Source organism: Delphinus delphis, chromosome 1 (assembly GCF_949987515.2).
Source record: "Delphinus delphis chromosome 1, mDelDel1.2, whole genome shotgun sequence".
In the NCBI taxonomy this organism is placed as follows: Eukaryota; Metazoa; Chordata; class Mammalia; order Artiodactyla; family Delphinidae; genus Delphinus; species Delphinus delphis.
This window is the reverse complement of record NC_082683.1, coordinates 99,510,291-99,532,650: the sequence shown is the minus strand read 5'-3', so window position 1 is coordinate 99,532,650 and position 22,360 is coordinate 99,510,291. Positions and strand designations below refer to the sequence as shown.

Sequence of the window (22,360 nt, the reverse complement as noted above, 5' to 3'; positions counted from 1 at the left end):
ATTCAGTTTGCTAGTATTTTGTTGAGGATTTTGCATCTATGTTTATCAATGATATTGGCCTGATTTTCTTTTTTTGTGATACCTTTGTCTGTTCTTGGTATCAGGGTGATGATGGCTTCATAGAATGAGTTTGGAAGTGTTCCTTCCTCTGCAATTTTGGGAATAGTTTCAGAAGTGTGGGTATTATCTCCTCTCTAAATGTTTGGTAGAATTTGCTTGTGAAGCTATCTGGTCCTAGACTTTTGTTTTCTGGGAGTTTTAAAATCACAGATTCTATTTCAGTACTTGTGATCAGTCTGTTCATATTTTCTATTTCTTCTGGTTCAGTCTTGGTAGATTGTACCTTTCTAAGAATTTGTCCATTTCTTCTAGGTTGTCCATTTTATTGGTATATAGTTGCTTGGAGTAGTCTCTCATTTCTAATTTATTGATTTGGGCCCTTTTCCTTTTTTTCTTGATGAGTCTGGCTAAAGGTTTATCAATTGTATTTATCTTTTCTAGGAACCAGCTTTTGTTAATAGTTTTATCGATGTTTTCTATTGTTCTCTTAGTCTCTATTTCATTTATTTCTGCTCTGATCTTAATGATTCCTTTACTTCTACTAACTTTGGATTTTGTTTTTTCTTCTTTCTCTAGTTGCTTTAGGTGTAAGGTTAGGTGGTTTATTAGAGATTTTTCTTGTTTCCTAAGGTAAGCTTGTATTGCTGTAAACTTACCTCTTCGAACTGCTTTTGCTGTGTCCCATAGGTTTTGGATCATCATGTTTTCAGTTTCATTTGTCTCTGGCTATTTTTTTTTAATTTCCTCTTTGATTTCTTCAGTGTTGTTTAATAGCATATTATTTAGCCTGCATGTGTTCGTGTTTTTTTCTTGCAGTTGATTTCTAATCTCATAGTGTTGTGGTCAGAAAAGATGCTTGATATAATTTCAGTTTTCTTAAATTTACCAAGGCTTGCTTCGTGGTCCAGCATGTGATGTATCCTGAAGAATGTTCCATGTGCACTTGAAAAGAATGTGCATTCTGCTGCTTTCAGTTGGAATACTGTATAAATATCAATTAAGTCCATTTAGTCTAATGTGTCATTTAAGGACTGGATTTTCTTATTGATCTTCTGTCTGGATGATCTGTCTATTGATATAAGTGGGATGTTAAAATCCCCCATTATTATTGTGTTACTGTCAATTCCTTTTTTTATGTCTGTTAACATTTGCCTAATATATTGAGGTCCTCCTATGTTGGGGACACATGAATTTACAATTGTTACATCTTCTTCTTTGATTGATCCCTTGATCATTATGTAGTGTCCTTCTTTCTCTCTTATAACTGTATTTTAAAGTCTATTTTGTCTGATATAAGTATTGCTACTTCAGCTTTCTTTTCATTTCCATGGAATACCTTTTTTTTTAACATTTTTATTGGGGTATACTTGCTTTACAATGGTGTGTTAGTTTCTGCTGTATAACAAAGTGAATCAGCTATACATATACATACATCCCCATATCCCCTCCCTCTTATGTCTCCCCTGACTCTCCCTATCTCACCCCTCTAGGTGGACACAAAGCACCGAGCTGATCTCCCTGTGCTATGTGGCTGCTTCCCACTAGCTCTCTGTTTTATATTTGGTAGTGTATGTATGTCAATGCCACTCTCTCACTTTGTCCCAGCTTACCCTTCCCCCTCCCCATGTCCTCAAGTCCATTCTCTACGTCTAAGTCTTTATTCCTGTCCTGCCCATAAGTTCCTCAGAACCATTTCTTTTTTGATTCCATATATATGTTAGCATACGGTATTTTCTGAATTTCCGACTTACTTCACTCTGTATGACAGTCTCTAGGTCCATCCACCTCACTACAAATAACCCAATTTCTTTTTTTTTATGGCCGAGTAATATTCATTGTGTATATGTGCCACATCTTCCTTATCCATTCATCTGTCGATGGACCCTTAGGTGCTTCCATGTCCTGGCTATTGTAAATAGTGCTGCAGTGAACATTGTGGTACATGACTCTTTTTGAATTATGGTTTTCTCAGGGTATATGCCCAGTAGTGGGATTGCTGGGTCGTATGGTAGTTCTATTTTTAGTTTTTTAAGGAACCTCCATACTGTTCTCCATAGTGGCTGCATCAATTTACATTCCCAACAACAGTGCAAGAGGGTTCCCTTTTCTCCACACCCTCTCCAGTATTTATTGTTTGTAGATTTTCTGATGATGCCCATTCTAACTGGTGTGGGGTGATACCTGATTGTAGTTTTGATTTGCATTTCTCTAATGACTAGTGATGTTGAGCATCCTTTCATGTGTCTGTTGGTAATCTGTATACCTTCTTTGGAGAAATGTCTATTTAGGTCTTCTGCCCATTTTTGCATTGGGTTGTTTGTTTTTCTGATATTGAGCTGCATGAGCTGCCTGTATATTTTGGAGATTAATCCTTTGTCAGTTACTTCGTTTCAAATATTTTCTCCCATTCTGAGGGTTGTCCTTTTGTCTTGTTTATGGTTTCCTTTGCTGTGCAAAAGCTTTGAAGTTTCATTAGGTCCCATTTGTTTATTTTTGTTTTTATTTCCATTTCTCTAGGAGGTGGGTCAAAAAGGATCTTGCTGTGATTTATGTCATGGAGTGTTCTGCCTGTGTTTTCCTCTAAGAGTTTTATAGTGTCTGGCCTTACATTTAGGTCTTTAATCCATTTTGAGTTTATTTTTGTGTATGGTGTTAGGGAGTGTTCTAATTTCATTCTTTTACATGTAGCTGTCCAGTTTTCCCAGCACCACTTATTGAAGAGACTGTCTTTTCTCCAAGGTGACCATATGTGCTTGGGTTTATCTCTGAGCTTTCTATCTTGTTCCATCGATCCATATTTCTGTTTTTGTGCCAGTACCATACTGTCTTGATTACTGTAGCTTTGTAGTATAGTCTGAAGTCAGGGAGCCTGATTCCTGCAGCTCCGTTTTTCGTTCTCAAGATTGCTTTGACTCTTCAGGGTCTTTTGTGTTTCCATACAAATTGTGAAATTTTTTGTTCTAGTTCTGTGAAAAGTGCCGTTGGTACTTTGATAGAGATTGCATTGAATCTGTAGATTGCTTTGGGTAGTATAGTCATTTTCACAATGTTGATTCTTCCAATCCAGGAACATGGTATATCTCTCCATCTGTTTGTGTCATCTTTAATTTCTTTCATCAGTGTCTTATAGTTTTCTGCATACAGGTCTTTTGTCTCCTTAGGTAGGTTTATTCCTAGGCATTTTATTCTTTTTGTTGCAATGGTAATTGGGAGTGTTTCCTTAATTTCTCTTTCAGATTTTTTATCATTACTGTATAGGAATGCAAGAGATTTCTGCGCCTTAATTTTGTATCCTGCTACTTTACCAAATTCATTGATTAGCTCTATTGGTTTTCTGGTAACATCTTTAGTATTCTCTATGTATAGTATCGTGTCATCTGCAAACAGTGACAGTTTTACCTCCTCTTTCCGATTTAGATTCCTTTTATTTCTTTTTCTTATTTCTTTTTCCTCTCTGATTGCTGTGGCTAAATCTTCCAAAACTATATTGAATAGTAGTGGTGAGTGTGGACAACCTTGTCTTGTTCCTGATCTTAGTGGAAATGGCTTCAGTTTTTCACCGTTGAGAACACCGTTGAGAACAGGTTTGTCATATTTGGCCTTTATTATGTTGAGGTAAGTTCCCTCTATGCCTACTTTCTGGAGGGTTTTTATCATAAATTGGTGTTGAATTTTGTCAAAAGCTTTTTCTGCATCTATTGAGATGATCATATAGTTTTTCTCCTTCAATTTGTTAATATGGTTTATCACATTGATTTCGTATATTGAAGAATCCTTGCATTCCTGGGAATAAACCCTACTTGGTCATGGTGTATGATCCTTTTAATGTGCTGTTGGATTCTGTGTGTAGTATTTTGTTGAGGATTTTTTGCAACTATGTTCATCAGTGATATTGGTCTGTGCTTTTCTTTTTTTGTGGCATCTTTCTCTGGTTTTGGTATCAGGGTGATGGTGGCCTCGTAGAATGAGTCTGGGAGTGTTCCTCCTTGTGGTAGATTTTGGAAGAGTTTGAGAAGAATAGGTGTTAACTTTTCTCTAAATGTTTGATAGAATTCTCCTGTGAAGTCACCTGGTCCTGGGTTTTTGTTTGTTGTAAGACTTTTAATCACAGTTTCAATTTCAGTAGTTGTGATTGGTCTGTTTATATTTTCTATTTCTTCCTGGTTCAGTCTTGGGAGGTTGTGCTTTTCTAAGAATTTGTCCGTTACTTCCAGGTTGTCCATTTTATTGGCATATAGTTGCTTGTAGTAATCTCTCATGATCCTTTGTATTTCTGTAGTGTCAGTTGTTACTTCTCCTTTTTCATTTCTAATTCTATTTATTTGAGTCTTCTCACGTTTTTTCTTTATGAGTCTGGCTAATGGTTTGTCAATTTTGTTTATCGTCTCAAAGAACCATCTTTTAGTTTTATTGATCTTTGCTATTGTTTCCTTCATTTCTTTTTCATTTATTTCTGATCTGATCTTTATGATTTCTTTCCTTCTGCTAACTTTGGGGTTTACTTGTTCTTCTTTCTCTGATTGCTTTAGGTGTAAGGTTAGTCTGTTTATTTGAGATGTTTCTTATTTCTTGAGGTAGGATTGTATTGCTATAAACTTCCCTCTTAGAACTGCTTTTGCTGCATCCCATAGGTTTTGGGTTGTCATGTTTTTATTGTCATTTGTTTCTAGGTATTTTTTGATTTCCTCTTTGATTTCTTCAGTGATCTCTTGGTTATTTAATAGTGTATTGTTTAGCTTCCATGTGTTTGTACTTTTTACAGATTTTTTTCCTGTTATTGATATCAAGTCTCATAGCATTGTAGTTGGAAAAGATACTTGATACGATTTCAGTTTTCTTAAATTTACGAAGGCTTGATTTGTGACCCAAGATATGATCTCTTCTGGAGAATGTTCCATGAGCACTTGAGAAGAAAGTGTAATCTGCTGTTTTGGGATGGAATGTCCTATAAATATCAATTAAATCCATCTTGTTTAATGTATCATTTAAAGCTTGTGTTCCTTATTTTCATTTTGGATGATCTGTCCACTGGTGAAAGTGGGGTGTTAAAGTCCCCTACTATGATTGTGTTACTGTTGATTTCCCCTTTTATGGCTGTTAGCATTTGAGTTTATGTATTGAGGTGCTCTTATGTTGGGTGCCTAAATATTTACTATTGTTACATCTTCTTCTTGGATTGATCCCTTGATCATTATGTAGTGTCCTTCTCTGTCTCTTGTAATAGTCTTTATTTTAAAGTCTATTTTGTCTGATATGATAATTCCTACTCCAGCTTTCTTTTGATTTCCATTTGCATGGAATATGTTTTTGCATACCCTCACTTTCAGTCTGTATGTGTCTCTAGGTCTGAAGTGGGTCTCTTGTAGACAGCATATGTACGAGTCTTATTTTTGTATCTATTCAGCCAGTCTATGTATTTTGGTTGGAGCATTTAATCCATTTACATTTAAGGTAGTTATCGATATGTATGTTTCTATTACCATTTTCTTAATTGTTTTGGGTTTGTTATTGTAAGTTGTTTTCTTCTCTTGTGTTTTCTGCCTAGAGAAGTTCATTAAGCATTTGTTGTAGAGCTGGTTTGGTGGTGCTGAATTCTCTTAGCTCCTGCTTGTCTGTAAAGGTTTTAATTTCTCCGTCAAATCTGAATGAGATCCCTGCTGGGTAGAGTAAACTTGGTTGTAGGTTTTTCCCTTTCATCACTTTAAATATGTCCTGCCACTCCCCTCTGGCCTGCACAGTTTCTGCTGAAGGATCAGCTGTTAACCTTATGGGGATTCCCTTGTATGCTATTTGTTGTCTTTTCCTTGCTGCTTTAAATATTTTTTTCTTTGTATTTAATTTTTAATAGTTTGATTAACATGTGTCTTGGCGTGTTTCTCCTTTGTTTTATCCTGTATGGGACCATCTCTGCTTCTTGGACTTGATTGACTATTTCCTTTCCCATATTATGGAAGTTTTCAACTATAATCTCTTCAGTTAGTTTTTCAATCCCTTTCTTTTTCTCTTCTTCTGGGACCCCTATAATTCAAATGTTGGTGCGTTTAACATTCTCCCAGATGTCTGTGAGATTGTTCTCAATTCTTTTCATTCTTTTTTCTTTATTCTGTTCTGCAGTAGTTATTTCCACTGTTTTATCCTCCAGGTCACTTATCCATTTTTCTGACTTAGTTACTCTGCTATGGATTACTTCTAGAGAATTTTAACTTTCATTTATTGTGTTGTTCATCATTGTTTGTTTGCTCTTTAGTTCTTCTAGGTCCTTGTTAAACGTTTCTTGCATTTTCTCCATTCTATTTCCATGATTTTGTATCATCTTTATTATCATTACTCTGAATTCTTTTTCAGGTAGACTGCCTATTTCCTCTTCATTTGTTTGGTCTGGTGGGTTTTTATCTTTCTCCTTCATCTGCTGTGTATTTCTCTATCTTCTCATTTTGCTTAACTTACTGTGTTTTGGGTCTCCATTTTGCAGGCTGCAGGTTTGTAGTTCCCGTTGTTTTTGGTGTCTGTCCCCAGTGGCTAAGGTTGGTACAGTGGGTTGTGTAGGCTTCCTGGTGGAGGGGACTGGTTCCTGTGTTCTGGTGGATGAGGTTGGATCTTGTCTTTCTAATGGGCAGGACCACATCCGGTAGTGTGTTTTGGGGTGTCTGTGACCTTATTATGATTTTAGACAGCCTCTGTGCTAATGGGTGGGTTTGTGTTCCTGTCTTGCTAGTTGTTTGGCACAGGGTGTCCAGCACTGTATCTTGCTGGTTGTTGAGTGGAGTTGGGTCTTAGCATTGAGATGGAGATCTCTGGGAGAGCTTTTGCCTTTTGATATTACATGAGGCCCGGAGGTCTCTGGTGGTCCAATGTCCTTAACTCAGCTCTCCCACCTCAGAGGTTCAGGCCTGACACCCAGTGTTAGACAGAGCACCAAGACCCTGTCAGACACATGGCAAACCTCCTCACTGAGCCCAGGAATTGCTGATCTCTGCCAGGTGACCGAATGTGAGGTGTCCTGATGCCTCTCTTGCCTCAACTCTGAGGCAGAGCACCACTTGGACAAGCATGGGAAGGAACATCACACGGACCAAGCCCTGACGTTTGCTGGGGCCTTCACAGCAGGCCTGGGGCCTGGCGCTGTTGGTTCAGAAGTGGCTCATTTTAATGTGCTCTGACCTAACGCTGCAGCTGGTTTCTAGAAAGGGAACAAAAAATGCTGCGTTTAAAAACAGCAGCCAAGCCCTCCCTTACCCTTGCCTGATCTCTGGGGAGGTAGTTCTAACCTGGAATACATTTTTCCATCCCCTCACTTTCAGTCTGTATGTGCCTCTAGATCTGAAGTGGGTCTCTTGTAGAAAATATATGTACAGGTCTTCTTTTGTATTCATTCAGCCAGTCTGTGTCTTTTGGTGGAGTATTTAATCTGTTTACATTTAAAGCAATTATCGATAACGTATGTTCTTATTGCCATTTTGTTAATTGTTTTGGATTTGTTTTTGTAGGTCATTTTTTTTACCTTTCCTCTTTTGTTCTCTTCTCTTGTGATTTGATGACTATCTTTAGTGTTGTGTTGGGATTCCTTTTCCTTTTTTGTGTGTATATCTATTATGGATTTTTGGTTTGTGGTTACCATGAGTTTTGGTATAGCAGCCTATATATATATACAAGATTGTTTTAAGTTGCTGATCTCTTAATTTCAAATACATTTTATTTATTTATTTTTAACTTTAATTTTTCTTGGCTGTGTTGGTCTTCATTGCACGCGGGCTTTTCTCTAGTTGTGGCGAGCGGGGGCTACTTTTCGTTGTGGTGCATGGGCTTCTCATTGCAGTGGCTTCTCTTGTTGCAGAGCACAGGCCTAGGCATGCGGGCTTCAGTAGCTGTGGCACATGGGCTCAGTAGTTGTGGCTCATGGGTTCTAGAGCACAGGCTCAGTAGTTGTGGTGCACGGGCTTAGTTGCTCTGTGGCATGTGGGATCGTCCCAGACCAGGGCTCGAACCCATGCCCATTGCATTGGCAGGGGGATTCTTAACCACTGTGCCACCAGGGAAGCCGTCAAATGCATTTTAAATATCCTGCGTTTATACTCTCTCTCCTCCTCTCACAATTACTAGTTTTGATGTTATATTTGTATGTGGATGATTTTGTACCTTTACTATATGTTTGCCTTTACTGGTGAGCTTTTCATTTCACACTTTTCTTATTTTTAGTTGTGGTCTTTTCTTTTCCATTTGGAGAAGTTCCTTTAGCATCTGTTGTAAAGCTGGTTTGGTAGTGCAGAATTCTCTTAGCTTTTGCCTGTCTGTAAAGCTTTTGATTTCTCTATCAAATATGAACTAGAGCCTTGCTGAGTATAGTATTCTTGGTTGTAGGTTTTTCCCCTTCATCACTTTAAATATATTATGCCACTCCCTTCTGGCCTGCAGAGTTTCTGCTGAAAAATCAACTGATAACCTAATGGGGATTCCCTTGTATGTTATTTGTTGCTTTTCCCTTGTTGTTTTCATATTTTCTCTGTCTTTAATTTTTGTCAGTTTGATGACTATGTGTCTCAGTCTGTTCCTCCTTGAGTTAATCCTATATGGGATTCTCTATGCTTCCTGGACTTGGGTGACTGTTTCCTTTCCCATGTTAGGGAAGTGTTCAGCTATTATCTCTTCAAATATTTTCTTAGGCCCTTTCTCTCCCTCTTCTCCTTCTGGGACCCCTATAATGCAAATGTTGGTGCATTTGACATTGTCCCAGAGGTCTCTTAACCTGTGTTCATTTCTTTTCATTCTTTTTTCTTTATCCTGTTCCACATCAGTGATTTCCACTACTCTGTCTTCCAGTTCACTGATTTGTTCTTCTGCCTCATTTATTCTGCTATTGATTCCTTCTAGTGTATTTTTCATTTCAGTTATTGCATTCTTCAACTCTGTTTGGTTGTTCTTTATATTTTCTAACTCTTTGCTAATAACTTCTTGCTCTGTGCATCCATTCTTTTCCTGAGCTCTTGGATCATCTTTACAATCATTACTTTGAACTCTTTCTCAGGTAGATTACCTATCTCCAGTTTACTTAGTTGTTCTTCTGGAGTTTTATCTTGTTTCTTTGTCTGGAACATATTCCTTTGCTGTCTCATTTTGTTTAAATTTCTATTTGTTTTCTTACGTATGTAGTAGAATAGTTAACATTTCTTGACCTTGGAGAAGTGGTCCTCTGTAGGGGATGTCCTATGTGTCCCAACAGTACACTCCCATCTTGTTACCTAAGGGCCAGGGACCATTCCCAGGGTGGGTTCTGACCTGTGTTTTTGGAGTTAGTTCCACAGGCTGTGGGATTGCAGTTTTCTTGCTTCTAGTGTCTTCCCCCTGGTGGGTGAGGCTGGTCTAGAGGCTTGTCCAGGCTTCCTGGTGGGAGGGGCCAGTGCCTGCCCACTGGTGAGTGGAGCTGGGTGCTGGCCCTCTGGTGGGCAGGGCCATGTCAAGGGGCATGTCTGGAGGTGGCTGTGGGCTCAGGAAGTCTTTAGGCAACCTGTCTGCTGATGGGTGGGGCTGTGTTCCTGCCCTCTTGGTTGTTTGGCCTGAGGCATCCCAGCACTGGAGCCTACAGGCCGTTGGGTGGGGCCAGGCCTTGGTGCCAAGATCCCAAGCGAGATGTCTACCTCCAGCCAGAGTTCACATCAATGAACACTCCTCAGTGTGTCAGCCACCAGCTTTTATGATCCTAGAGAGAGCCACAGCTGCCCCCTGCCTTCCCAGGAGACCCTCCAAGACCAGCAGGGAGGTCTGGCCCAGGCTCCTATGAAGTCACTGCTTTTGCCCTCAGTCCCAGTGCACAACGACCTTGTATATGCCCTCCAAGAGTGAAGTCTCTGTTTTCCCCAGTCCTGTGGAGCTCCTACAATCAAGCCCCACTGGCCTTCAAAGCCAAATGCTCTGGGGCTCCTCCTCCCAGTGCCAGACCCCTAGGCTGGGGAACCTGGTGTGGGGCTCAGAGCTCTCATTCCTTGGGGAGAATTTCTGTGATATAATTATTCTCCAGTTTGTGGGTCACCCACCCAGGCTGTATGGGATTTGATTATATTACGAGTGCACCCCTCCTACCATCTCACTGTGGTTTCTTATTTATGTCTTTGAATGTAGAATATTTTTTTTTTGGTAGCTTCCAGTCTTTTTTACTGATGGTTGTTCAGCAGTTAGTTGTGATTTTGATGTGCTTGTGAGAGGAGGTGAGCTCAAGGTCCTTCTACTCCATTATGTTGTCTCCAGTCCTGCTCCTGTTTGCTTGTTTCTTAATCCAGCCTCCCAGTTTTAGTGATTTGGAATGTCTGACTCAGTTAAAACTTAATTACTATAACTACAAATACTATTTGGTTCCTATTTGGTTCATTTGTTAATTTTCCTTTTTCTCTTTTTTTTTGGCCATCTTTTATTAATCAAATATGTTAAAATATTTCATTTAATCCTCTCTGTTAACTTTATATATATATTTACTACTGTTGACCCCAGAGATTACAACATACATCCTTAGCTTATTACAGTCTAATAAAATTATTAATTTACCATGCTAGGACCTTACAACACTTTATGTCATTTACCCATTCACTTTTTTTTTTTTTACCTATTCACTTTTGTGTTACACATGTCCTTCATTTTCATTTTACATATATCTTAAACCCATAAAATGTAATTATTATTGCTTTTTGTAGTTAATTATTCATTTATATTTACCTACATATTTACCCTTTCCATTACTTTTCATTAGTTTGTGCATTTCTGTGTTTTTCTCTGGGATTATTTCCTGCCTGCTTGAAGAATCTGCTGGTGATGAATTCTTTCAGTTTTTGTTTGTTTGAAAATGTCTTTTATCACTTTCATGTTTGAAGGATATTTTTAATGGGTAGAGATTTCTAGGTTGCCAGTTACTTTCAGCACTTTTAGGTTGCTATTAGTTGTTACTTTCCTCCCCCCTGCCGCCCCCCACCCCCACCCCTTAGTTGTAAGTAACTTGCTGGGGTGAATACCTGACCCAGACTAAACTAAACATATTCCCTCTTTTGCAAATTAGAAATGAAAACCTGAGGTATCAGTGGTGGACTTTGCAGAAGAAAGGTCAGAAGGAATCACTGGGGCCAGTAGCATTGGAAACAAGTCAGAGTTGGGGGGAGCAGTAAAGGAGGGTCTTGCAAGGCAGTGGAATTAGCTGAGAGGAGTGGAGGGGGGAGCCTGAATGGCCCTAGTGGAAGGGAGATGGGGAGGGCAGCTACCTGCTGACTTCCTGATTTTCAAAGGCCCGCATTTAGTTTCTGTGAGGGGTCTGTATATTTTTCAATAAATCTCATTTTACCTTGGGCTTGCTTTAGTAAACTTCTTTACATTTCAATCAACAAAAAAATTTTGTAAAAAACAAGAACTTTTACCTGAAAACTTGACACATCATAGGCATTTTATAATTGGTGGCTGCGGCTATTGTTATTCAGATCCTAAAGTGGAGTAAAGAGCTGATCCTCAGGATTTTCTAGTCATGCCAGTGGGATGGGCCGCATGTTTTAGGGGGCTCTGTTATTCAAATGCAGATTTACTATTGGGTTGGTCAAAAAGTTTGTTCAGTTTTTTTCCATAAGATGGCTCTAGGAGTGCTTAGTTGTCTAACTTCATTTGAAACAATTTCATTAGATTGTATTGTGACAGCTGTCATGTCAGCCTGCATTTAAAAAAAAAAAACTTATCAAAACTGGTGAATTTTTGTGCAGCCATGTTGAATATGGAATATTGAAGACGCTTGAAGAAAGAAAGCAACATTTTCAGCATTTATGCTTTATTATTTCAAGAAAGGTAAAACCACAAATGAAATGCAAAAAAGACTTGTGCAGTATATGGAGAAGGTGCTGTGACTGATCGAACGTGTCAAAAGTGGTTTGTGAAGTTTTGTGCTGGAAATTTCTCTCTGGACGTTACTCCGTGGTCGGGTAGACCAGTTGGAGTTGATAGTGTTCAAATCGAGACATTAATTGAGAATAATCAACATTATACCACACAGGAGATAGCCGACATACAGTATCCAAGTTGAGCAATGAAAATCATGTGCACCGGCTGGGTTATGTCCATCGCTTTGATGTTTGGGTTTTACGTAAGTAAAGCGAAAAAAATCTTCTTGACTGTATCTCCACATGGGATTCTCTGCTTAAACGTAACGAAAATGTTCCATTTTTAAAACATATTGTGACGGGAGATGAAAAGTGGATAGTGTACAATAATGAGGAATGGAAGAGATCGCGGGGCAAGCGAAATGAACCACCACCAACCACAGCAAAGGCCGGTCTTCATCCAAAGGAGGTGATGTTGTGTATATGGTGGGATTGGAAGGGAGTCCTCTATTATGAGCTCCTTCCAGAAAACCAAATGATTAATTCCAACAAATACTGCTCCCGGCACCCCTGAGAACATGGCGCCGCGAGTGGCGTGGAGCGTGCGGGCTGCGGTCTGCAGCCTGTGCCCAACACGCCCTGCCTGCCGCGGCCCTGGGGACTGCGGGCGGGTGCCGTCCGGGTGCTGCGCACTGGACCCACTCTGCTGTCGGATTGTAAATTCAGACAAACATAAATGGGTAACAGCAGAAAACGGTGTTGGAACAGTGGGAATCAGCAATTTTGCACAGGAAGCTTTGGGAGATGTTGTTTACTGTAGTCTGCCTGAAGTTGGGACAAAGTTGAACAAACGAGGAATTTGGTGCTTTGGAAAGGGTGAAAGCTGCTAGTGAACTCTATTCTCCTCTGTCAGAAGTAACTGAAATTAATGAAGCCCTAGCAGAAAATCCAGGACTTGTCAACAGATCTTGTTATGATGATGGTTGGCTGATCAAGGTGACACTCAGTAACCCTTCAGAACTAGATGAACTAATGAGTGAAGAAGCACATGAGAAATACATAAAATCTATTGAGGAGTGAAAATGGAACCCCTAAAGAAACTAGTTTGAAACAACTTAATCTAGCCTAGTTGTCTTAAATTAGTGGTGGATAGATTTTTAAAAAGCAACTTTTAGCAAAAGAAACTACTTGCAACAATGTTGCCTGAAGAAAATACCCCTTAACCTCCTAATGATTTCAGATAAACACGTGCATCTTTTTCACAACACCCTGTGATTTTTAGGCTAGTCTCCAGTTATAATGCTCAGAATTCCTGAAATTATCTGTGGTAAAACTAGTTATAAAAATGATGCAATTCAAGGATAACATTGTTATCTTAACCTTATATAATATTGTAACTTGCTTACAGCCATCCCTGGATTTGGGTCAAAATACTCAATGAACTTGCCACTGGAAATAAATGGCAGTGGAGAAAAGTTTGTTAGTTGTATAGTGTCCAGTAAAGAACATTACTATCTTAATTTTGCAATATATTGTGTTTGCTGGTGCTATTTTTAAGCAACAGCCTTGCAGGAAAATAAGAAACAGTTTAATAATAAAATATTCAAATTCTTAAAAAAAAAATACTGCTCCCAATTAGGCCAACTGAAAGCAGCACTCGACGAAAAGCATCCAGAATTAGTCAACAGAAAACACATCATCTTCCATCAGGATAACGCAAGACTGCATGTTTCTTTGATGACCAGGCGAAAACTGTTACAGCTTGGCTGGGAAGTTCTGATTCATCCGCCACATTCACCAGACATTGCACCTTTGGATTTCCATTTATTTAGGTCTTTACAAAATTCTCTTAATGGAAAAAATTTTCAATTCCCTGCAAGACTGTAAAAGGCACCTGGAACAGTTCTTTGCTCAAAAAGATAAAAAAGTTTTGGGAAGATGGAATTATGAAGTTGCCTGAAAAATGGCAGAAGGTAGTGGAACAAAAGGGTGAATACGTTGTTCAATGAAGTTCTTGGTGAAAATGAAAAATGTGTCGTTTACTTTTACTTAAAAACCAAAGGAACTTTTTGGCCAACCCTACTTTGAAAAATGGTCACCATATAATTGTGAGTGGGCACACTTGTGGTTAAAGAGTTTGGAAATATATTTGTCTTACTTTCCTTATTCTATTATGTTTTCTTCCCTTGTTACTTCCAGACCCTTGCTGTCTCTCATGCAAAGAAGAAAATCTAGGAAACTTAGAGAAATACATAATTACTAATTGAATAGATAATACTTTATGAGTATTAAAAGTCTCCTACTTTGAGTATTAAAATATTGGTATCTTGTAAATGTTTTTAAAGTTCTAGAGTAAAGGAGTAATTACAGATTTTAAGACAAGTGAAAAACTTAACTTTTTTTTGGTCCTTTTCATAGGTTCTCCGGGGACATAAAACTTTCCTAAATGATGCTTACAATTGGGAGTTTTTGATCTGGGAATCAGCTTTACTACTTTTCTTACTGCGCTTAGCCTCACTGGGGTCTGAAACCAATAAGAAATACAGCAATGTCTCAATATTACTTACTGAACAGGTATTGATTGGTCCTTGACAGTTTGATTCAGTGGTTAGAGATGGTATAATAAGATTTCTGCAGAAGATTCAGGGTTGAGTCTAGATTCTGTCACTTTCTAGCTATATGACCTTACACCTTACAAGTCACTTTGCAACTATATAATTGCTTCCTCTTTATAAAATGAGGATATTATCTTTCCCACCTGCTCCCAGGATTGGGTGCTACTTCATAGTATAAAAATTATTTTTTTTGGTGGTAATGGAGCGTGCTTTTAATCTCATATTCTGTGTCCAGTATTAGATCTTTAGAGTACCTGTCATTTAAGGATGTTTAATAAGCTTCTTGACTTTCTTCTCTATCAGTCAAACGCTGAATACATTCAGTGTTTGGAAAATACTTGCTCTTTAGTATGTGAGTAGGTATTACAATTGAGAAATGTTTCTTATAAATACAGAGTAGTATAGAGTTGGTTTTTTTGTTTTTAATTTCATGTTTATCCATAAGTTTTAAATAAAAATACCTAATATCATTAGATTTTTTTTTTTTTGGCCTTAGAATTATAGTGGAGAATTCTTACCATAAGGGGAAAAACAAGGGATTAGTAAATTGAAAGCAGCGATCTTTTTCCATTCCATGAATGTTTAATGAGGATGTTAGATTATTTGGGGGATACCAAGATGAATAAGATATAGTTTTTGAACTCAAGGAGTTTACATTTTAATTGCTATAATTAATATAAAAGTTTGCATTGTTTTGATAAATTGCTTCATTGTTATTTTTTCTTCACTAAATAGCTTTTCTTTGCCATATGTGACTGATTAGGGATGGGGTTTTGGGTAGGTGGCATATGTGCTCTGAAGAAATAGCTACTGGAATTTTGAAATTTATTTTACTTGAAAACATTGACCTCAAAATCTGCCATGTTGAATGCAATATATATATCTATCTTTTCCATGACATTTGCCCTAATCTCTATTCCTGCCCTTAGATTAATTTATATCTTAAAATGGAAAAAAAGCCGAATAAGAAAGAACAGCTTACTCTAGTAAACAATGTTTTAAAGCTATCCACCAAGTTGTTGAAAGTAAGTAATACCCTGTGATACATTTTTACTACCATTTAATTAAATCAATGCTGTACTTCTTGGAGAGGACCCTAGTAACAGATAGATGCTGTGTAGATTCAAACTACCAACTTGATAGTTTGGGGTTAATGACTCTATGAGAAAAAGCTTCCCAACTTACTACCCAAGTTCTAGTGATTGCTGATGTCTGTCACATTTTAAAATTACATTAAAAAATAACAAATAGCATATTGCTTGAATCCACCTTTAAAAACTTAGCTAGTGGAAAAGTAGGTGAGAGTCCATTACAGGCATTAATTAATTAATTAATTAATTTTTAATTTTAAAATTATTATTTTTAATTGAAGTATAGTTGATTTACAATGTTTCTGGTGTACTGCAAAGTGATATATATATTCAGATTCTTTTCCATTATAGGTTATTACAAGATATTGAACATAGTTCCCTGTACAATACAGTAGGTCCTTGTTGTTCATTTTATATACAATAGTCTGTATCTGTTAATCCCAAATTCCAAATTTATCCCTCCCCCGCTTACCCTCATTGCAGGTTTTTTGAAGGTAGCTATTGGACATTAAGGGAAGAGGTTTTAAGCAATCATCCTCTCCCAAGACTGAAAAAAACAGTCGAGAAATCACTGGTGGCTATTAAGAAACCATGTATTTCATCTCAGTTCTTTCATGTTTTTGTAGGAGCTGGACACACCATTTAGACTCTATGGACTGACAATGAATCCCTTGATCTACAATATCACACGAGTAGTTATCCTTTCTGCTGTCTCAGGTGTTATAAGTGATCTTCTAGGATTTAATATAAGAGTAAGTGTGATTATCACTCTGTAGCATCTGCCTTGGTCTTAAAACTTATTGTATATAGTAATCTTTGTTCTTCCCACTGTGTGTGTGTGTGAGAGAGAGAGCGAGACAGGGAGGGTGGAAGGAGGGAGGGAGGGACTGGCATGGAAATAACTCTTGAGGTAGAGAAATAGACATTTGAAATAGACATTCAGCTTAGGTTTTTTCATTTTATGCAAGTACAATAGATCGTGCTCTTGAATGGAACACAAAAATCAAGTTTGAATCTCATGTCAATTTAATAGCGTGGGCTGGGTTGGCCTCTGATCTAGGGAAATGTACAGAGGCAGAATGAATGAAAACCAAAAACCCGTGAACTGCAGTATATCTTTTTTGATCCTGGAAATTGTTAACGGTTTTTTCTCTATGACGTTCTATGGTTGCTGTTGTCACAGCTGGTACTTTTTTCTTATGTAAACGGTTCTTGGTTTACATGTAAGTGTACCTATCAACCCCACCTATTTGTCATAAAACTAACTATTTTGGTGATTTTCTTTTCTTAGCTGTGGAAAATTAAGTCATAAGCTGAGTCATGTGCCCGGACTTTCTCCCCTTGCTGGCATCAGTGCTTAACCCATTAAGGAGAGAGATGACTGCAAACCCATGAGACACCCACCTGCTTGTTCACACGGAGAGGTGCCCTCAGCTCTACCTAATCTAACGAATGGTGTTTTCAGAGGAACAGAGCCTTTCCAACTGGGTGTGCATGCTAAACACCTGTATTTTCATGGTTTTCAAATAGTATGAGTAGTCAGAAGACTGAAGACTGTTGTGTTATAGTAAGTTAAGGACAACTTTTTAAGTTAGGAAATTTATTCTGGGCATTTCAGTGCTGTGACAGTTATATTTATTGGAAATAGTCTTTCGGGTAACTATGGCAGATGCCCAAAGCATGAAGCAAAATCCTTTATTGGAAATATGCAAATTCAGTACTTTTCTATTACAGTCTATAGAATTGGAGATTTCATTTCTCTAGCAAAGAGAGATCAAGTTTTAACTATTTTAGGTTGAGCCTGAATAAAAGAACTTTATTGGAGAATTTCAGTTTCTAGGCTTTTTTGTTGTTGTTGAAAGAAAAAAATAACCTTTTAAACTGTGATTTTCTGTTAAACTATGGAGAAAATTTTACTTAGTTTATAATTTTGAAGTTAATCCTAATAACTGTATAGTTGTTGGTGAAAGAGTCATGCATGTAATATGGCATGTAATCCAGCATGAGAAATTTAAGTCTATGCACACTCATCCGTGTCCACCATAAAACATGTTTTCCATTTAAATCATCTGAGCTATGTTTCCCATCACACTACTAAGTGAAGCGTTCATAGTTTATCTGTTGTGAGACTCAGTGTATTTAACCCTCAGTATAATCTCATGTCCTCGGTGTCTGTACTGAGCCAAGCTATGCCACTGATGATTTGGATTCTCTTATCAGTATCCCCTATTGCACATACATGCGTATACATATGTTAATGAAAACTCTAATAGTCTACATTTAATTCCTGCTCATTAAGTTACCCACTTTGAAGAATCTCTCGAGGCAAATTGAAAGCCCACATTTTAATGACAAAATTTTGTGAATTTTTAAATGGAAATAATTAGGAAACTTAGTTATTACATGTGAAGTATGTACATGCAAAATCAGTGTATCATTTACACATATCCTAATATGCAGGAAGATTTTTGAGGTTTAAAGATGAATTTCTTAAGTCCAGGAATTGAGGTCAGACCTTTCTGGATTCATATCCTTGGCTCTGCTACTTATTAGCTTCGTAGTCTAAGGCAAGTTACTTAACATTTTTGCATCTCAATTTCTTTACCTGCTTAATAAGGATAATAACTACCTAATAGTGTTGTTAAGGTTAAATGAGATTATCAGGTAAGGTACTTAACATAGCATAAAGTACATCGCCCTTAATAAATCCACCATAAACATTTGTAATTACTGTTTAAAACCCTTTAAAAATCTTTTGCTGATAGATTCCTAACTGTGAAGATAGAAACCTAGGGGGCAAGATTGCTGAACTAGAAGTGGATTACCAAAAATTTGCAGCCATTCCAAATACTGCGTGAGAGTTACAATTCTTTTTAAAAAGTAAAACCCCATTATAGTGATTTACCTTTGGAAGGAACTGATCTGTAAAGGCACTTCGGTATCTCAGCAGATGGCTCATAGAAATCATGCTTTAACTGTTTTCCATAAGGGACAATAGCAGCTATCTCAAATCCAGGATTGAGCTGCTCAGTGCAGATTTCGGATGAAGAAAGCTTTATCTTTTTCTGTTACAAAAAAAAACCACTGTTCTATTTTTATTTGAATTTTTTACACAGTGAATCTTTAGCGTAAATGCAGCATTCAGAATAGCTTACTCCTGTGAGTTGTTTCGGTTATAGTTTTGATGGTGTATAATTGGTTTAAATGATTTTTCAGGTGGGTAAAATTAACTGTATGGGTAGTTGCTCATGTCGGAAACTTGGGAATCATTTTTCACTCTTGCCTTTCTCATACTTCACATCCAGTCATCAAGTCTGTGAGTAATTATCTTCTAGATATTTTTCTAATCAGTCCTTTCTTCTCCATCCCCACTTTCACCACCCTCATCTAAGTCAACATCCTTTGTTTTTGAACAAGATTCTGCTTTTCTGCCCCTCTCCCCCATGCCCACCTATTCATCTCAAAAGCTAATGTGTCTTTTCTGAAATGCAAGTCTCAGTCTCATCGTTTAGAATCTATTAATGGCTTAGTATTACTTTGAAGGTAAAAATCCAAAATCTTTTTAGCAAGGTGTATAGGCCTACCTTGTTGAGAAAGATTTTTGAATCTTTATGTTTGAAAGATGTTTTTTCTGGGCATAAAATTCTAGTTTTAAAGATGTTGCTGCTCTACTGCCTCCTGGATTGCCTTGCTTCTGACAAGAAGTCTACTGTCATTGTCATCTTCGTTCTTCTGTATTATTATTTTTTTTTAAACTCTGGCTGCTTTTAAGGTTTTTACCTTTTTCAGTGAATTTGTGCTATTTAGTTATAATGTGCATTGGTGTAGTTGTCTTCATTATTTGTGTGTGTGCTTGGGATTTGTTGCACTTACTGGGTCTCTGGATTTTTAGTTTGCATCAAATTTGGAAAAATTTTGACTGTTATTTCTTAAAATAAGTTTTCTATACCCCAGCCTCCCACCTCCTGAGACTCCACATGTTAATTAGGCTGCTTGAAGTTGTCCCACACCTTACTGATGTTCTGTACATTGTCCCAGTCTTCTGTTTTTAATTTCTATTAAAGACAGAAGACTGGCACGACTATTTCTATTGCTGTGCCTCAAGTTCACTAACCTGTTCTTCTGCACTAATTTGCTGTTAATCCTACCCAATGTATTTTGTCTACAGAATTTTGATATTGCTTTTTCAGTTTTTTGTATCCTCATGTCTCTCTTTAACGTGCTGTTTCTTTTCTCTATCTTGTTTTCATAATATTTATAATAGAAATAGTAAATAAGAACATTATAACAGCCATCGTCTGTGTTATTTGGGGGTTTGTTTTTGTTGATTTATTTTTCTCCTCATTTTGGGTCATACTTTCCTGCTTCTTTACATGCCTAGTAATTTCTTAATGGATGTGAATTTTACATTGTTGGGTGTTGGGTCTTCGTGTGTGTGTGTATTCTTTTAAATATTCTTGAGCTTTGTTTTGGAATGCAGTCAAGATACTTGAAAATAGTTTGATCATTTCAAGGCTTGCTTTTAAGCTTTGTTAGGTGGGCCAGAGCAGCCTTTACTCTGGTGCTACTTTTCTCCACAACTGAAGCAAAATCCTCCTGAGTCTACCTGGTAACCCTGTTCATGATCAGGTTTTTCCAGTTTAACTGTGGGAACATGAACTCTTCCCAGCTCAGGAATTTTTGGCCTGCTTCTTCTTGGTGGTTCTTTCCCTGCTTCTTCTTGGTGGTTCTTCTTGGTGGTTCTTCTTGGTTGAGTATTTCCTTGTGCTCATCAATACCTGAAAACTTGAAAGGAAACCTCTGCACATTTTTGGAGCTCTCTCCTCTCCGTGCAGCTGTGCTCTCCTCTCTCTGCAGCTGTCTTCTCTCTGGTACTCGGCCTGCCAATTCTAGCTGTCCTGGCCGCCCCAGATTCTTAACTCTCACCTCAACTCAGCAAGGCTGCTTGGTTCAGTTTGGATACCCCCTTCCTACACCACAGCCTAGAAACTGCCTCTAAGTAATCTGGGGCAAACATGGGGCTCACCTCATTGAATTCCACTATCTTTTACTGCCTGTTGTCCAACATCTAACACCCATTTTTTCATATATATTTTTCCTTTTTTTTTTTTTTAAGTTGTCTGAGGTGGGAGAGTAAATGTTTTTCCCACCTTAGTAAATAGAAAAAAGTTTACTCAATTGCTCAAGCCAAAGGCTTAGGGTTTATTCTTGGTTCCTCTCTTTCCCTCCATATCTAATCTACCAGCCAGTCACGTTGGTTCTGTGTTTCCACCGCTAACAGACTGAGCCTCCTTTGCGCTCAGCTGGATTACTGTGCTGACCCACTGTTCCCTTCCCATTCTTGCCTCTGCAGTCGGTTCTCCACAGCCACGTGAGTGAGCTTAAAAATATGGAGACTATATCATTCCTACTTAAATCCTTCCTGGCTTTCCCTGTGCTGGCCTCCAAGGCCCTTCATTATCATTCCAAATTTCCCTCCTCAGTACCTGACAGCCACACTGGCCTCCCTGTGTTCCTCGTTATACCAAGTTCTTTCTTATCAGACTGTGCCTGGAATATGTTTTCTTCAGTTCTCCCGTGAATGGCTTCTCAGCTGTCAATTCCTTAGCAGGACCTTCTCTGAATTAAAGTTGTTCCCCATCTTATCCTTGTTATCAGTTATATATGGTCCTGTTCATTTCTTTCACGGCACTTACCAGAACCTGATTATCTTGTTTATTTTTTGCCTACTTGTTTCTGTCCTTCCCCACTAGAATATAAGTCCCTTAAGGCAGGAATTTTTTTTGTTGTTGTTTTTCACTCCTAGGTCCCCAGAATGCAGAAGAGTACCTGACCCCATAATAGGTACGTAATAGAAATGCATAGAATAAATGAATAGACCTCAAGTAATCTACTGTTTCTGTAGTTTTTTTTTTTTCTTCTGTTAGGATGGAAGAGTTGTACTGTCAGTGCTTCATTTATTCCTGTATAATAATTTCTAGGAGATTGGACTTTTGTTTTGATCTCCCAAAAAGAGTGATACCTGCTACTGAGAAATTAAATAAACCAAGATGTAAAACTAGAACTAGATTAGGCCATACATACATTTAATTGAAATAATAATAACCATAGATGGATAAGAAAAATACCTGTTCAGCTACTTTTATAATTTGTATTGGGAAAAATTCTATCTCCTAAAATCGCTATGGAGGTATGACTTCAGACTTCCTAAATATGTACAGACTTCCTAAAAATGTACATTATATGCCTCATGTATAATATAAACACTTTGAAAAGTTGAATAACCAAATACTTGCCTAATTGGGGTATGGTTTTCTTAACTTTCAGAGACAAGTAGAAAAGTTCTAAATACCAGGATGTCCTCCAAAGTGTAAGCTTACGGGTCTGTTTTTAATTTTGGTTCATTGTATCTAGAGGTAAGTGAACCTGTGCACTGTAAAAATAACCCTCTTTCAAATTAATGAAATTCATTTTCAAAATTTTTTAGTCTACACACGCCATAATGAGCCAAATGGGTCTTACTCTCAAATATAGTGTATGATTTGGAATTATCAAGAAGTAAATTCATTAAACTTAATCTCATCTATACAGCTGTTGACTAGTTTGGTCATTTAAAGTAATCCTTTGCTCCTTGCAGTTATTGGTGCCCATCTTGAATAATGAAGTTTGAATTTCACAAATGTGAAATAGTTCCATTCCTTTCCTGCAGCACACCCTGAGCCTATATGCTGTAGTAAGGTATTACTCAAGGTAACAA

The 22,360-nt window shown here is 37.7% G+C and overlaps 1 protein-coding gene and 1 pseudogene across 5 annotated transcripts in view; both read left to right on the top strand.

The window, feature by feature from the left end:
* PHTF1 (putative homeodomain transcription factor 1) overlaps positions 1 to 22,360 on the top strand; it is a 71,219-nt gene that overhangs the window by 44,173 nt on the left and 4,686 nt on the right. For 3 of the 5 annotated variants that reach the window (XR_009521519.1, XR_009521521.1, XR_009521522.1), the window contains 6 exons: positions 14,316 to 14,471; positions 15,442 to 15,537; positions 16,230 to 16,355; positions 16,895 to 17,091; positions 21,410 to 21,447; positions 21,931 to 22,353. Coding sequence is in view for 1 of the 5 variants with exons in the window: in XM_060027525.1 (XP_059883508.1) it covers positions 14,316 to 14,471; positions 15,442 to 15,537; positions 16,230 to 16,355; positions 16,895 to 16,915 (399 nt within the window). In the remaining 4 variants the exon portion in view is untranslated. Of the gene's footprint in view, positions 1 to 14,315; positions 14,472 to 15,441; positions 15,538 to 16,229; positions 16,356 to 16,894; positions 20,137 to 21,409; positions 21,448 to 21,930; positions 22,354 to 22,360 lie in introns of those variants that run through there. The other 2 variants (XR_009521520.1, XM_060027525.1) reach the window with 2 other exon arrangements.
* LOC132422073 (glycine cleavage system H protein, mitochondrial-like) lies at positions 11,690 to 13,173 on the top strand (annotated as a pseudogene).